Source organism: Pezoporus wallicus, unplaced genomic scaffold (assembly GCF_028554395.1).
Source record: "Pezoporus wallicus isolate ANWC-B61680 ecotype Strahan unplaced genomic scaffold, APGP_CSIRO_Pwel_v1 contig_1735, whole genome shotgun sequence".
Classification (NCBI taxonomy): domain Eukaryota; kingdom Metazoa; phylum Chordata; class Aves; order Psittaciformes; family Psittacidae; genus Pezoporus; species Pezoporus wallicus.
In genome coordinates, this window is record NW_026636334.1 from 63,077 (window position 1) to 79,472 (window position 16,396).

The 16,396-nt window shown below is 60.9% G+C and overlaps 1 protein-coding gene across 1 annotated transcript; it reads right to left on the reverse strand.

Annotated features, from left to right (window-relative positions):
* Positions 1 to 31: 31 nt before the first annotated feature.
* Positions 32 to 16,246, reverse strand: COL1A1 (collagen type I alpha 1 chain). The gene is made up of 51 exons (XM_057400107.1): positions 16,057 to 16,246; positions 13,948 to 14,142; positions 13,786 to 13,820; positions 13,660 to 13,695; positions 13,476 to 13,568; positions 13,325 to 13,393; positions 12,384 to 12,428; positions 12,056 to 12,109; positions 11,817 to 11,870; positions 11,654 to 11,707; positions 11,454 to 11,507; positions 11,293 to 11,346; positions 11,149 to 11,193; positions 10,871 to 10,924; positions 10,721 to 10,765; positions 10,507 to 10,560; positions 10,094 to 10,192; positions 9,957 to 10,001; positions 9,782 to 9,880; positions 9,515 to 9,568; positions 9,313 to 9,420; positions 9,017 to 9,070; positions 8,775 to 8,873; positions 8,591 to 8,644; positions 8,405 to 8,503; positions 8,141 to 8,194; positions 7,819 to 7,872; positions 7,683 to 7,736; positions 7,507 to 7,560; positions 7,208 to 7,252; positions 7,009 to 7,107; positions 6,770 to 6,877; positions 6,342 to 6,449; positions 6,192 to 6,245; positions 6,038 to 6,091; positions 5,832 to 5,939; positions 5,690 to 5,743; positions 5,235 to 5,288; positions 4,922 to 5,083; positions 4,676 to 4,783; positions 4,461 to 4,568; positions 4,231 to 4,284; positions 4,034 to 4,141; positions 3,737 to 3,790; positions 3,523 to 3,630; positions 3,365 to 3,418; positions 3,139 to 3,246; positions 2,776 to 3,058; positions 2,036 to 2,226; positions 1,714 to 1,956; positions 32 to 1,633 (listed from the first exon to the last, which is right to left on the reverse strand). The coding sequence occupies exons 1-51, from the start codon at positions 16,136 to 16,138 to the stop codon at positions 1,487 to 1,489; spliced, it is 4,362 nt and encodes a 1,453-aa protein (XP_057256090.1). The 5' UTR covers positions 16,139 to 16,246; the 3' UTR covers positions 32 to 1,486.
* Positions 16,247 to 16,396: the final 150 nt, after the last annotated feature.

Sequence of the window (16,396 nt, forward strand, 5' to 3'; positions counted from 1 at the left end):
ACCCCCGAGAGCGAAGAGCAGAGCAGGTTGGTCGGATCATTTCACTTGCTTTATTTCAGCAGTCAAAAAGAGAAAAATAATAGATAATTAAAAAAAAAAAGAGAACAATTTCAAATTATTATACATTATACAAACACGGTACAGAGCCGGGAGATCCCCGAGCATCCGCCGGGAAATGAGCCGGCAAATGGGTTGGGTTCGTGCCCCATAGGGGATGCAGAGATGGATGGGTGTGTGGATGGATGCAGGGATGGATGGATGGATGAAGGGATGGGGAAAAAGCTGCTGGAAGATGAGAGCAGAGCTGAAGGTCCACATGCTTAACCTGGAAAGTGCAGTTTTCCTTATTCCCTTTCAAGGCTTTGAACTGCGCTGGCTCTACTTTGCGTTTGCTCCGGGATTTGCTTGTGGGATGGGATGGGGGTTGAATAGCACCTTTAGAAAACTCACCAGTGGAGCTGGACAGCAAAGAAAGGGGGGAAAGAATCAAACAGAGGGAAATGAAGATAAATCAAGGTGAGTCTTTGGAGGCGGTAGCACCAGGCGGCCCCAGGCTCGGGTGTTTCGGGACTGGAATGAAAGAGAATTAACCAAAAACCAGGCTAAAAATCCTGGGGGTAAGAAACCTCAATGACTCCTGAGAGACCTTGAATGGGGGGAAATGAACATCAACGAGCAATAGAGCAACAAAACAAGGGGAAAAGTGGGAACATTAGACGGAAAATTTAGCACCTTTGCTCTGAACCTGGCAGGAAAGTCCCGGCGCAGCTGAAAGAAAAAAACCAAACGAAGCTAAAACTACATGAATATGAAACAAAAATACCCCCAAAATGCGACAAATCTTTAACCCCGGTGAGGTAGCCTTCCGGAAAAGGAGGGTGCAGAGCGAGGTTTCGGGTCTGCGGCGCTGGGGCAGCGGCTGCTCCCCTGGAGTGCTTGGGAATGGGCTGTTGTGGCTGCCTGAATGGGAAGAAAAGAAAGCAAACAGAAAGAAAAGGACCCAAAAACAAAAGAACCAAACCAAAGGGAAGGGGGAGAGGGGCAACCCCCAAACCCAAGCAGCGAATCAGAACCAAGGGTTGAGCATCTTCCTTGCAGCGAAAACATGAACAGGCTGATGAGATGCGAGAAGCAAAGAGGGTTTGGGGGGGAATGAGGGGTTCGGAGATCCCAGTGCTCCAGGTGAGGCTCGGCTGGGTGAGTTGAACCCAACTCCGGGGAGGGGGCAAGCAAAGCGAACCCACGTCCTGGTGATTTGGTTTGAAAAGTCATTTATTTTTTATTCTTTTTTGAGGGGTTTAATGCTTTTTAGGGTTTTTTTTTTTTAGGCTTTTCTGGTATAGTTTTAGAGACGCTGGATAGAAACCGACACAAATTCGAGTCCATGTGAAATTTTCTCCTTTTTTTGGCTGTTTTTTTTTTTTGTCTGTTTTTATTATTATTATCATTATTATTACTCTCTCCTGTCACATGTGGGGCGTCCGGTTTACAAGAAGCAGACTGGGCCAATGTCGATGCCGAATTCCTGGTCTGGAGCGCCAACGTCCATGGGAGCCAAATCAATGATGGGCAGGCGAGAGGTCTTTGTTGTCTTGTATTCGATGACTGTCTTTCCCCAGGCGCCAGTGTGACTCTGTGGGGAGCTCAAGATCAGCCCTGTGCCCACCACACGTCGCCACCACCACCACCGGGACCATCCCCGGCCCCACTCACCGTGCAGCCGTCCTCAGTGACACCATAGGTGAAGCGGCTGTTGCCTTCAGCCCTGATCTCAATCTCGTTGGCGCCTTGGAGGAGAAGAGCCTTCTTCAGGTTGCCGGTGTCCTGGTCCATGTAGGCAACGCTGTTTTTGCAGTGGTAGGTGATGTTCTGGGAGGCCTCGGTGGCCATCAGGCGGAGGAAGGTCAGCTGAATGGCGACGTCGGCGGGGTTGGAGCCCTCACCACCATACTCGAACTGCCGGAGAAGAGGCATTAGGCACCACAGAGCTGGTTGTCCATCCCGGTTGTCCCCCCCTCATCATCCCCATGCTAACCTGGAAGCCGTCACTCATTGTCTCGCCAAACCAGATGTGCTTCTTCTCCTTGGGGTTCTTGCTGAGATACCAGTTCTTCTGGGCAATGGTGGCCTGGGTTGGGTAGACGCACGTCTCGCCTGTCTCCATGTTACAGTAGACCTTGATGGCATCCAGGTTGCAACCTTGGTTGGGGTCAATCCAGTATTCGCCTGTGGGGTAGAGGGAGGACGGTGAAGGAGTGGGAAGCGAGGCAGGTGGCGAGGATGGATAGAGGATGGAGATGAAGGCCAGCCATAAGGGATGGAGGATAGAGGTGAGGAGTAGCCACGGAGGATGGAGGTGAGGAGCAGGGGGAGGGTCAGAGGATGGAGGGATAGGTGAGGGGTAGTTGTGAGAGATGGAGGATGAAGGGATGGCAGGTGGAGGTGAGGAGCAATCATGAGAGATGGAGGAGGGAGGTGAGGAGCAGGTAGGAGGGATCTGGGGGTGGAGCATGAGGTTGAGCAACACCCATGAGGAAGAGGAAGGAGGTGGGGAACAGCCATAAGCAATGGAGAGTGAAGGGATGGAGGATGGAGGTGAGAAGCAGCCACAAGAGGTAGAGGATGGAGGTGAGAGCAGCCATGAGAGATAGGATAGAGGAATGAAGCTGAAGCTCAACCAGAGGTGATGGAATAAGGATGGAAGTGAGGAGTACGCAGACAGGACAGAGGGATGGAAGTGTGAGCACCTCAGAGGGCACCAGCAGGGACACTGACCGCTCTTCCAGTCACCGTGGCACATCTTGAGATCACGGCAGGTACGGGCAGGGTTCTTGCGGGTGCCCTCAGGGCTGCGGATGTTCTCGATCTGTTGGCTCAGGCTCTTGAGGGTGGTGTCGACCTCCAGGTCCCGGTCACGCATCACGTTGGCATCATCAGCTCTGTAGTAGCGCCCACCATCATGAGCCTTCTCCTGGGGCGGCTGGGGCAGGAAGCTGAAGTCAAAGCCGCCGCTGGGGGGGCCGGGAGGACCAGGGGGGCCAGGAGGGCCAGGGGGACCCTACAAGAGGAGGATAATGGTGAGAAGGAGATGAAGGCTGGCAGCTTCGGGCAGGCAGCAGCACAGGGGCCAATACATACGACAGGGCCAACGTCGCCAGTGCGACCACGGGGGCCAGGGGGACCGATGGGACCGGGCAGCCCGTTGAGACCGTCTTTGCCTGCAGCACCAGCAGAGCCAGGAGGACCCTGTGGGAGAAAAGGGGTGAGCATGGCCATCATCCCCATCAGGATCCTGGTAACAGGGGGGACCTTCTCCCTGGGATGCTCCAGTAGAGACTGGAGACTGACTCAGCTGAGGACTTACTCTTGGACCAGCGGGACCAGAAGCACCAGAAGGACCTTGTTCACCAGGAGAGCCCTGTGCAAAGCAAGGAACAAGAAGGGATGTCGTGAGAATCTTGCTTTGGTTCCAGGATGTGTGGCAGCACCCAGTGCCACCGTCACCCACTCCAGAGCACTTACAGGAGGACCAGGTGGGCCCTGGAGACCAGAGAAGCCTCTATGACCTTTCATGCCTCTGTCACCCTGTTCACCAGTTTCACCTTTGTCACCACGGGGACCTTGTGGACCCTGGAGGAGGAGGAAGATGTGTTGAGCAAGGTCCAGGACACCTACTGCCCCTGTGCACACAGGGACACAGAAGCACCAAGGAGGATGGAGGCAAACACCAACTTACAGCAGGACCACGAGCACCAGCAGGACCAGGGGGCCCAGCAGGACCTTGAGGACCCTGGAACAGGAGAGAAGGGGGCAGGTTAGAGCACCCTCCACCTTCTGCTGCCAGCACCACCCCAGGCAGGGTGGTGTTACACTGCATTCCCAGGAAGTTCCCTCCAGCACCGGGAGCAGATCCCAGGGCCAGACCTGAGCCCGCAGTGGGTCTGCAGAGTCAGCCCTTGCTCTAGAGCCCGAGCCTGGGGTGACCCCTGGGCTGGGAGCGGGCGAGGGGGGCGCAGGGCAGAGCATCACTTACGGTCTCACCGCGATCTCCGCTCTTCCCAGCAGGACCGACGGGGCCAGGGGCACCGGGGGCACCGGGAGCACCAGGGGGGCCAGCAGGGCCGGTCTCACCACGGTCACCCTGTGAGGAGGAGGATGATGAGGAAGAAGAAGAGAGGTCAGTGTAAGCCAGCACAGCCCCATCACCCATTCCTATGGCTGCCCACTCACCTTGGGACCAGCAGCACCATCACGACCAGGGGCACCTTCAGCACCGGGAGCACCCTACAGAGGAGCAGAGATCCCTCATGAGGGCAGGACAGGGCTAACAGGGGCCTGAGTGCCACTATGCTCACTAGTGCTATGAGCTGGCAAGTCCTCAGTGAGCGCAGCAAGCCCAATGCTGATGGGGGGGCGTGTCCATGCCCCCCCAACACCGATGGTTGCCCACAGTCTCTCACCTCACGTCCAGCTTCACCGGGGGGCCCAGCCAGGCCGGGGGGGCCCATGGGGCCAGGAGGACCGCGCTCACCAGGAGAGCCAGAGGGACCTTGTTTGCCAGGTTCACCCTGCAGAGGGGAGAGGAGGGGCCAGGGTCAGACACCGTCAAGCATCTTCCATGGGTTGGTATGATCCTGGGGAGCTTCCAGCATCAGGGAGCCCCCCAGGTACTCACTGAGGGGCCAGGCAGCCCAGGGAAGCCTCTCTCGCCTCTCTGTCCGGGTAGACCAACGACACCACGCTGACCAGCGATACCTTGGGGTCCGGGGGTGCCAGGAGCGCCCTGGGGAGGGCAAACAGCACCTCAGGGTGCTGCAGCTGCAGGGGGCACCCTCCCGATGGAAGGCCATTTCCAAGGGGTTGATGCCCTCGTGGGATGGGTGATGCCCGCATCCCTGGCTCTGCGTCAGGGGTGACTTACGATGGGTCCATCAGCACCGGGGGAGCCCTTCTCGCCAGGGGGCCCGGGGGGGCCGGCAGGGCCAGGCTCACCGGGGCGGCCAGCGGGGCCGGTTTCACCGCGGGGTCCTTTGCCACCTTCCTTCCCGCTGGGGCCGGGGGGGCCGGGGAGGCCGATGTTCCCCTGGGCAGAGGCGGGGACACAGAAGCGATGCCGTCAGATCCAGCTGAAGCACAGCCAGGGGTGTCCCAGCACCAACTGTGACATGGCAGGGATGGGTGCCCAGCACCAGCACCCTCCCGGCACCCACTTCTCACCCCACCGGGGTACTCACAGAGGGGCCGGGGGGACCAACTCTTCCAGCAGCACCAGGAAAACCAGTAGCACCCTGGAAGGGGGAAAAGATGGAGTTAGGAGGGTCCTGGTCCAGGCATCGCCTGACCCACCAGGAGAGCAGCGCCAGGGGACACCACAGGGAGCCCTGGAGCTGGTGGCCAGGAGGGAAGCGGCCATCCAGGGGGACCTTGGGATGATTTGGTGCGGGGGGTATAAAGGGAAACTCCCGCCTTCCCCTCTGCTCCATCCCTCTGGGGATGAAGCCACCCTAGGTCAATGCTGTCCCCCCATAGGGGTTTGGGGTGCAGGGAAGTGCTGAAGTTCCCCTCTGCCTCACACGTTGGGGGTGTGGAGCAAGGCACGGGGGGGGGGGGGGGGGGGTAAACCACCTCAGGGGTGTTTGTGCCTGGAGGAGCTCCCCAAAACAGCCCATCCCCCAAGACTGATACTTACAGGGGGTCCAGCGCTACCGCGAGCACCTTTGGGACCAGGAGCACCAACAGCACCCTGTGGAGGAGGAGGAAGAGGAGGAGAGGGGTGAGATGTGCTGTGGGGCTGCACCCCTATGGGGTTTGGGGTGGGGGGAGTTACTTACGGCAGGGCCAGGAGCACCAGTGGGGCCAGCAGGGCCGGGGGGACCGGCATCACCCTTGGCTCCAGCATCACCAGTTTCACCTTTAGCACCAGGCTGGCCATCGGCACCCTGTGGGAGCAGGGAAGGGTGAGCCAGGAGAGCTCAGCATCACCCCGGTGGGGCAGGATCAGGCCCCCGGGGAAGAGGGGAATGAGGACATCACTTACAGGGGGGCCAGCAAATCCAGCAGGACCGGGAGGGCCGGGCTCGCCACGGTCACCCTGCAAGGGACAGCGAGTCAGAGGCGTGACACCGAGAAAGAGACAGGCACCTACGGCCACCAACGGGTGGGCACCACGGCTGGGGCAGGGGGACACTTACGGGAGCACCACGTGCACCAGTGGGACCAGCAGGACCCGGGGGACCGGCTTCACCCTGGAAAAGGGGAGGAAAACCAGAACAAGGATGTCAGGGCTGTGTCAAGGAGGTGGCAGGGACCAGGACACGTCCGTCCCTGTGCAGTGGCCCTACCTTGTCACCGGGAGCACCAGCAGGGCCGGGAGGGCCGATGGGACCGGTCAGACCTCGGAGACCGTCTTTACCAGGAGCGCCATCAGCACCTTTGGGACCGGGGTCACCCTGGTAGAGGAAGATGATGGCAGGTTAAGCACAGCAGCACTGTGGCACCCTGGACCTTCATCCTCCCTGCAGGAGGCTGGGAGCATCCCCCTCCTCCCAGGGAAGAGCTGGGCTCAGCAGGGGGCTGTCCCCAAGGACCACGCTTTGGTGGGGACATTGGTAGCACTGAGCATTCTCTCTGCAGGGTGCTAATCCCACGAGCCCCGGCTTTGGGGAGTGTAACACACACACACACACACACACACGATGAGGGGGAAGCAGAGTTGGTCGGGAGCAAGGCATGGAAGTGGGAGACAGCAGGATTTGGGGGCAAAACGTACTCTGTCACCCTTGGCACCTGGCAGGCCAGCAGCACCACGCTCTCCGGGCATACCCTGCAGACCGGGGGGCCCTTGGTTCCCGGGGGCACCAGGAGCACCAGCATCACCCTGGGATGGAGAGATAGGAAATGGGTGTTAGCCACAGCCTGGCCTCAACACCAGCCCCCGCAAAGGGGGCAAAGCCAAACCCCCACCCCCCCTTTACATCTGCACCCTGAGAGCCAGGACCTCGCTCCTACCTTAGCACCATCGTTACCGGGAGCACCGTTAGCACCACGAGGACCTTGGGGACCAGGGGGGCCTTGGACACCACGTTCTCCAGGGAATCCTCTCTCGCCCTGGAGGGGGGAAGCAGGAGAGGGGCCAAGGCCATGAGGGGCATGGTGGGTGCTGGAGGGTGCCACGACCCGGCTGGGCAGTGAGTGGGGTTCAACCTACCCTGGCACCGGCAGGACCGGGGGCACCAGCATCTCCGGGGACACCCTGTGAGGGAGGAACAGGGTCAGGGTCAGGATGGGAACTGGGGACCCCCGGATGCCCCCAGGGGTGGGGAGGGTCCTGCAGTCCTGGGGGCATAGCATGGGGCTGAGGTCCCCGCTGCTCCCAGGGACCTCCGGAGGCTGCATGGAGCACAGGGCTTCAGGGTGCCCTGGGGGCACCCCTCAGCAGCCCCCAGCTCTGTGGTGGGGAGGGCACAGGGGCGGTCCCGTGCCATGGCCATGCTCAGCCACACTCACCTGCTCACCAGGCTTGCCAGCCTCACCAGGGGGGCCAGCGGGGCCCGGCAGACCCTGGGGGGAAGAAGAGGAGCAATGAGGTACTACAGAGGTGGTGACCACAGGGGACAAGGAAAGGGGCATCACTCCCACCATGGATGGCTGGTGCCTGCGCAAGGGATGGGAACACCTCTCACCTGGAAGCCAGGAGCACCAGCAGGACCTTGTTCACCTCTTTCTCCAGCAGGACCCTATGGGGGACAGGACAAGCATAAGGGGGGTGCTCGGTCAGCTCCAGTGGCCAAGGGTGGCCAAGGGCTCATTGATACTCACGGTAGGGCCAGGAGGACCTTGGGCACCAGCTTCACCGTCTTTGCCAGCAGCACCCTGTGGAAGAGGAAGAGGAGGGAGATCAGAGCATGACCCCAATGGGACTCTGCACCCCCAGGAGCCGGGCATGGGGCTGGATGTGGCCATTGTATCCCCTGAGGGCCAGGAACAGCCCTGCTGAGCCACATCACCTCCCACCCTGACTCATGGCCTCCTTCATCCCTGGAGCCTTCCCAGACCCATCCCGACCCCCCCCCCCCCCCCCCACATCAGGGGGAAGCTCCCAGGCAAGCTCTCACTGGGCTGAGCTCTGGTGCATACGTACCACAGCGCCGGGGGGGCCGGGAGCTCCCCTCTCACCGGGTTTGCCAGGCTCACCCTGGAAGGAAAAGAGCAGGAGGAAATCCATGATGGAGCCACCATGGCAAAGGACAGGAGCCTGCAGGCTCGGGCAGGATGGAGGCCATCCCCGAGGGGGACACATCCCCAGAGCCACCCCACCACCAGGTGATGGCAGTGGGATCCATCATGGACCAGAGCTCCTGCATCCATGAGGACGCATCACCTCCAGCAGCTCCCATTCACTCACCGCAGCACCTTTGGGACCAGGGAAACCCATCACACCAGCTTGACCTCTGGCTCCAGGGGGGCCGGGGGGACCAGGGCGCCCATCTTGACCAGCGGGACCCTGTTATGGGGGGGAGTGAGCGAGCCCCCTGTTAGCAGAGTCCAGGGTGAGCCAAGGCAGGAGCGGGGCACAAGGGGAACAACTTACAGGGGGTCCAGTCTTGCCATCAGGACCGGGGCTCCCAGGGCTTCCAGTCAGACCCTGCAGGACAGTGCGAGCTTCATGAGGAGCTCAGGAATTCCAAGGGATGCTTCAGCGGATGTGAGCATCCCGGAAATCGGCTTCTCTGCCGGCATGGAGAGCACAGACAGTGGTGCCCGGCAGCACTCACCTTGGCACCGGGCAGGCCGGGCTCCCCAGGGCGTCCAGCTTCACCGGGAGATCCTTTGGGGCCAATGGGGCCGGGGGAGCCGCGCTCGCCGGGGGGACCCTGGGGACAGGTGGGAGAGGGGACAGGGTTACCCCATCAGGGGTGGGAGCGGCATTAGGCCGCTGCATGGGGACAGGTGAGAGGTACCCAGTGTCCCCACTGAGGACGTTCTCACCCAGACAGGAGGAGATGTGGGCACCTACCTTGGGGCCAGCGATGCCATCACCACCAGGGAAACCACGGCTGCCAGGAGCACCCTGCGAGGGACACAGAGGGGTCAGTGTGGAGACAGGGGGTGACCTCGGGGGTGCAGGGGAGGGATGCAGGGATGTGGGATCAGATGTCCTGTGCTGGAAGAGGCTGGGGATGTCCCCACGCGTGTGTCTGTCCCAAAGCACCGACAAGACTCAGCTGCTGGACATCAGGAGATGGGAGGAGGATGAGGATGGGGATGGGGACAGGGACCTGGTGGCCATGGGACAGGGCTGTCCCTACTCACACGTTCACCGGCGGGGCCGGGAAGCCCAGCGGGGCCGGGCTCACCACGAGCTCCTCTCTTGCCTTCCTCACCAGCTGGGCCAGGGGGACCTTGGACACCAGCAGGGCCCTGGGGAAGAAGGGGAAGGGATGAGCACCCAGTGCAGGGAGCCAGGAGGGGCTGAAACCCCCAGGGGATGGGGGGGGGGGGGTGTGTCACTTACTGGTTCGCCTTTGGCACCAGTGTCTCCCTTGCTGCCTGGAGCACCTGGTTCACCCTGGAGGAGGAGAAGAGGGAAAAGCCGTTTAACCCCAGATTCAAGAGCAAAGGGAGCCCTGAGCCACATTCTACTCTGCATCTGTACGCCCCAGCGCCATCCTGCACTCAAGCATCCTGCACCAAAGCAGGCACCTCTGGGTTGGGCAGCAGCTCGGTGGAGCAGGGATCAGCCCACGGCAGGAAGCGGATGGAGGTGTCCGGGGATACTCACGCTGTTACCCTTGGGGCCGGGGGCACCGCTGGGACCCTGGGGTCCAGAGGGGCCGCGTGCACCAGGGAAGCCGGGAGCGCCCGCAATGCCCGGAGCACCCTGGAAGAGGCACATGGTGGTGAGGGAGCAGCTCAGCCCCTCCGCTGGGAGCCGGGTCGGGGCAATGGACACTCACGATTGCGCCCTTGGCACCAGGTTGACCATCAGCACCAGGGTTGCCCTGTGGAGAGAAGGAGGAGGAGGAGAAGGAGGGTTACACTGGGGTTGGCAGGACATGAGGCAAAGGACAGGGAGCTGTTGGATGTGACTCACAGCAGGACCAGCAGCGCCAGCAGGGCCTGGAGGACCGGGCTCACCACGGACACCTTGGGGACCTTCACTGCCACGAGCACCCTGGGGACCAGTTTCACCCTGGGGAGGAAGAGAAGGGAGGAAGAAGCATGAGCACAAGGGCTACCATGAGATCCTGACATGGCTGAGTTCCCCCTCATCATCTCCTTTCCAATAGAGGCAAAGCCAGGAGAGGTGTCCATGGGGCTTGGCTGGGGACATCTCCATCCAGTGGCCCAGGCAGCCCGCAGCACTTTGGGCTTTCTTGGTTTTGGGCCACATGAGGAGCTCATGTGGTGCTTGATCCTTTTCCCCATCCCTTCACTCCCAGTTTCCACCAGTTCTTCCCAGCCCAGGAGATGCCACTTGGGAGGAGATGCTCAGACAGGTCCTACCTTAGCACCAGCAGCACCGGGGAAGCCAGGGGGACCAGCAGGGCCAGTTGGACCCTAGACAGGAGAGAAGGCAGGAGTCAGAGCAGGGATTCCACCTCCACAGATGGTTTTCCAGGCAGGAGAGGTCTGGCTCTAGCCACGGCAGAGCTGGAATGGGATCTCCCTCTGGAGCAGCCAGAGCCACTTCCGCTGCTGGGTTCAGGGGGTTACTTACGGGAGGACCGGCAGCACCGGGAGCACCATCGTTACCACGAGCACCCTGTGGCAGAGGAGGCCCCGTTAGTGATGCCCAGTGGTAGGAGCAGTGCCCACGCCCCCCCCCCCCATGCATGGGGGGAGCTCAGCCCTGCCCCAGGATACTCACAGCAGGGCCAGAGGGACCAGGACGGCCTCTCTCACCGGGAAGACCACGAGGACCCTGTGGAGGGGAGAGGACACATTTGGTGACCAGGGGAGATGCTTTCCCCTTTGCAGGCCTCCTCCCATCCCTGCATCTCCTGGTCCTGCCTGCAGGGTTAAAACCCCTCCCACCCCATTCTCTGGGTATCCCTGGGGAAGCATCCCTGTGGATGAGCTGGATCCCCATCACATCTTGCCCTCAATCCCCTCCCCACCACAGCCCCCATGGTCCGCAGCACTCACCATCTGCCCAGGGGCTCCGTTCTCTCCTGGACTGCCAGGCTCACCCTAGGAGAAAGGACAACATTGAAGGACCTGCTCCAGAGGGAGGGAGCAGGAATGGCTTTGTACCGGGATGACAAGGGTGATGCTGCCGCCGCTCCTTACCTTGGGGCCAGCAGGACCAGGCTCACCCTTAGCACCATCCAGACCACTGAAGCCCTGAGCAGCAGGAGAGAGAAGAGTGGGGGGGTCAGGAGGGGCACCCCAGTGAGGTCGGGCTCCCCGTCCCCCAAACCCTGCAGACAAGGGAGGGAGGAAGGACTCACTCTGTGACCCTTCATGCCCGGCAGACCGGCAGTTCCTGGGAGACCACGTGCGCCCTAGAGGAAAGGGGACACTGTGATGGAGGTACCTAAGGTGGGGTGTCCCGCACCCTGCCACCCGTGTCCCCAAGGGGAACGGGCAGTTGGTGTCACATCCTTGCACCTCGCCATGGTGGGGTGTCCCCATGGGGAGGGCATCTCACCTGTGGGCCGGGGGGACCGCGCTCTCCGGGGCGCCCGGGCTTCCCAGCTTCACCCTAAGCACAAGGACACTGGGTCGGTGGCACATCCCCTGCCCACCTGAGGGGGGCTGGAAGGGCCACCAGGCCCAAACGAGGTGGGGGACACCATTCACAGGCCACTTACATCATCTCCGTTCTTGCCAGGAGGGCCAGCGGGACCACGGGGACCCATGGGACCCTAGGAGAGACGTGGGGTAGGGGTGAGGGTGCTGAGTTTGATGGCAGGCCCCTGTCACCCTGTCCCATTCCCAAGGCTGTGATGCCCTGGAGCAGGAGCAGCATGGCCTTGGCCAGGGCTGGGAATAGGAAGCCTCATCCCCATCCCTGCAGGATGAGGTTGGAGGAGGAGGTGGCAGGACTCACAGAAGCACCGGGCTCTCCAGGTTCACCGGGGGGACCTTGGAAACCTTGAGGACCCTGCGGGCCAGTGGGAGAAAAAGGGGGGGGGGGGGGGAAGGAAAAATGGGTTAGAAAATGAGAAGATTGGGCCTGAAGACCCCAATGGCAATGGCACTGTGTGCGTGTGTGTGTGCATGTGTGGTTGTCCCTGCAGCATGTCCCCACAGGTTTCCATAGCAATTGAGAATGGTCAGATGCCCCGTCCCACCCTTGTCCCATCCTATCCCACCCAAAGGGGCCCCTGGGGCTACTCATCCCCAAAACAAGAGGGGAGGAGGAGGAAGATACTCACAGGAGCACCAGGAGGGCCGGGGAGACCGCGGGGGCCAGCAGGACCCTGGGAAGGAGAATGGAAAGTGGTGCTAAGTGGCTGCATGTCACCTTGGCCCCATCCCTGTCCCCATTGCCACTCTGTTGGTGTCTCCACTGACCCCATCACCACCCTACCACCATCCCATCCCCATCCCTGTCACTACCCCCATCCCTGTTCCCATTGCCATCCCATCCTTATCCTCATTGCCACCTCATCACCACCCCACCCCTGTCCCCATCACCACCCCCATCCCTGTTCCCATTGCCACTCTATTGCTGTCCCCATTGAACCCCATCATCCCCCCCACCATCCCATCCCTGTCCCCATCACCACCCCCATACCTGTTCCCATCGTCATCCCAGACCTATCCTCATTGCCGCCCTATCCTTGTCTCCATCATCGCTCATTCCTTCTCCCCTTTACTATCCATTCTGTATCCCCATTGCCATCCCATTCCTGTCCCCATTGCCACACACCCCATTACCATCCATCCCTGTTGCCAGCCCTGTACCCATCATCAGCCATCCCCAGTCCCCATCACCACCCCATTGCTGTCCCCAGTGAACCCCATCCCTGTCCCCATTGCCACCCCATTCCTGTTCCCATTGCCACCCCACCCCTGTCCCCATCACCAACCATTCCCTGTTCTCATTGCCGTCCCATCCCTATCCCTATTGTCAACCCATCACCACCCCATCCTTGTCCCCTTCACCAACTGTGTACTATTCCCACTACCACCCCATCCCTGTCCCCATCCCTGTCCCCATCACCTCCAGGACCAACATCCCTCCCCATGCCTCTCACTTTCCACCACTGAGTATCCTCAGCACCACCAGCACAAGCAGCGCTTGAGGCACCTCACCCTTTTCACAGCCCCCTTATGCCCCCCCTGTGCCCCCCAGGCACCTCCGAGTGCTCACCATGGGGCCAGGCACAGCCATGCCTCCGGCTTTCTCGTCGTAGCCATAAGACATTTGAGGAGCGAAGTTCTGCAGGCGGGAGGGGGGAGGTGAGCAGGGCACAGGCACCCCCTCGGGGGCTTCACCCCAGGGGGACCCCCCCCATACTCACTCCGCCGAGGCCTGGAGGGCCGGGGGGGCCGGGGGGCCCCGGTAGGCCGGGCTGTCCGGGGATGCCATCTCTGCCAGGGGGGCCGGGGAGTCCCTGTGCAGGGGAGAAGAGAAGAGAAGAGAAGGGTGAGCCCAGCAGGACAGGGGTCCTGGCAGCGCGGAGGGGTCTGTGGGGTGATACCCACCCTGTCTCCTTTGGGGCCGGTGTCTCCCTTAGGACCCTGGTGAGGAGAGATGAAGCCTTGGTTAGCAAAGGGGCTCGCAAACAACCGGGGGTGCCGCGGGGTTTGGGGGCGACGAGGAGCCCTTACCTCTACTCCAGCGCTTTCTGGGTAGACAGGGGAGGCTGTGGGAGAAAGGAGGGGGGTTTGGAGGATCCCGCTGTGACCCCCCCGCAGCCCAGACACCACGGGGATGGGCACTGAGCCAAGGGGACCACGCCGCCGGGGGTTCGGGGGGGAACGGGGCGGTACCGTCGGTGTCGGGACAGATGGGGCAGCATTCTCCAAAGGGGATCTCAGCGTTGGGGCAGTCGGAGGTGTCCTCACAGATCACCTCGTCGCAGAGGATGTTGCCGCTGTCACAGACGCAAATCTGGCAGGGTTCTGGTTTCCACACATCTTTGTCGTTGTACGTTAGACCATCCTGTATGCAGTTTCCAGTTTGGACTGCAGAGAGCAGGGAGAGATGTGAGGGAGGGGGGCACGGCCCCACACACAGCTCTGCTCTTCCTCACCCTCCCCTCCATCCCCCTCGCCTCGCTCCTGCAGCTTCTCTCCCTTCATCTGGTTCTCATCATCCCATCTCGGTGACACAGGAAAAGCACCACAATAAACTCTTCCCACATACGCTGGAATTTAAACAAACCCTTCCAGCCAGCTCCAGCTTCCTTACCCCGCCAAGGCAAATACCCCCACGGCGGGCAGGGGGTCAGCGCTGGGGTCCCCTTGTCCACAGGGGACAGGGATGGGATGGGAATGGGACGGGATGAGAGGGATCGAGTGGGTTGGCCCCAATGTCTGGGCTGAAATTAGATCCAGGCGGCTGCGGGATAGGGCTGGCTCAGGCCGGATGGGCTGGGGAAGAAGAGCGCAGAGACTGGAAGCAGACGTTGGGGCAGCGAGCCAGAGCCATAGGGCTGCCCCATGGCAGAGAAGGGGCCTGGAGATGGGGTGGGGTGGTGGCCCTGCCAGTGGGCCCCGGCTTGGTGAGAGCAAAAGGAGGCGAAAATCAAACTGGGAACTGCAAAACACCCGTTGCAAAAGGCAAAGGGAAAAGCGGCTCTCGCAAAGAGGGGAAAGGGAAAAGGCTGAACACCCGCTGCAAGAGGGCAAAGGCAGGAGGGGAACTGCAGAACGGCCATTGGAAACTGTAAATGGTAACTGCAAACTGCAGAATGACCACTGCAGACTGCAGAACGGCCACTGGAACCTGCAGAACGGCCACTGGAAACTGTAAATGGTAACTGCAAACTGCAGAATGACCACTGCAGACTGCAGAACGGCCACTGGAACCTGCAGAATGGCCACTGGAACCTGCAGAACGGCCACTGGAACCTGCAGAACGGCCACTGGAACCTGCAGAACGGCCACTGGAACCTGCAGAATGGCCACTGGAACCTGCAGAATGGCCACTGGAAACTGTAAATGGTAACTGGAAACTGCAGAACGGCCCTTGCAAACAGCAGAAAGGGCATTGGAAACTGCAGAATGGCCATTGGAAACCGTAAATGGTAACTGGAAACAGCAGAATGACCACTGCAAACTGCAAATGGCCACTGCAAACTGCAGAGTGGCCAATGCAAATGGCAACTGGAAACTGCAAATAGCTATTGGAAACTGCAGAATAGCAACTGCAAACTGCAGAGTGGCCGCTGCAAACTGCAGACCGCAGATGTTCAAGTGCAAAATGTCCCAAAAAAGTAAAAAAAAAAAAAATCAAAAAAGGCACAAAATCTCCCCGCGGTGCCGAGCTGGGTCGGACCCGCGGGTGCTCCCGGCCCGGCTTCGTCCCTGCGCCCCGTGCCCATGGTGCAGGGGGCAGCCGCGGTGAGGCGCAGCGGGGCAGTCCGGTCCCGCCGGGCCAGCCCGGGACGTTTCGCGTATGAATCATCCAGGACTTGTCTAATTCTTTCCTGATGGGTTTTGCAGCTCCCGGGGCAGGGCCCACCCCCCGCTCCCCCCTGCTCCCCCCCTCGCCTCTTCCCCCTAGCTCCCGCGCTCTTTCCCCCCTTTCCCTCCCTCCTCCTCCTCCTCCCCTTTTTCCCCAGCTCCCTCCTTCCCTCCGGCTCCTCTCCACCCTTCCCTCCCGCCCCGCTCTTGGCAGGGCGCCCCGGCTCTCAGCGTCAGCTCAGGCACCCCCTGAACCCCTTCACCCCCGAGTCCTCCCGATCCTCCTTTTCCTCTCGTCTTTCCCCCTCCCTGGTTTGGGGTGCGTTTTCTGCTTCGGATGCCAACCACCCCTTGACCCGTCCCCAGGCCATGGCAGCCGGACCAAGCGTTGACGATGCCACCCAACCTCATCCCACCACCACCTCGCATCCCAACAGTGCTGAGGACCGTCGCGGATGCCGAACTACTTACTGTCTTCTTCTCCTTGCCCGCGGGTGAGTAGTACAGTCGCTGCTATCAACAGCAGTAACCGAGAATCCACAAAGCTGAACATGTCTAAATATTAGACATGTAGACTCTTTGGGGTCTCTTTTGTTCTTAGGTTGGGGTCATACGGGGCCGATCCAACTCTGGAGCTCCAAATCCAGACCCCAGCAGAAACTTCCTACTGCCCTAGCCCACTCCTTCGTCTCCCCTTATATACGATGTGCCGGCGGGGAGAGGTGGGACCCATCGCAACCAGGGAATTTTGGACAGCCCCTCGGCCAATCAGCGGCACCCAGCGAGTCGGGGGGCACCCCTCAGCCCTTCC

What these genes read in the sequence shown, in the direction of transcription:
- COL1A1 (XM_057400107.1), bottom strand. Translation starts at nt 16,138, where the DNA reads ATGTTCAGCTTTGTGGATTCTCGGTTACTGCTGTTGATAGCAGCGACT. An exon ending in CAGAAAGCGCTGGAGTAGAG is followed by an intron (nt 13,696 to 13,785) that starts GTAAGGGCTCCT and finishes TCTCCTCACCAG; the next exon opens with GGTCCTAAGGGAGACACCGG. An exon ending in GCGGAGATCGCGGTGAGACC is followed by an intron (nt 3,791 to 4,033) that starts GTAAGTGATGCT and finishes CTCCTGTTCCAG; the next exon opens with GGTCCTCAAGGTCCTGCTGG.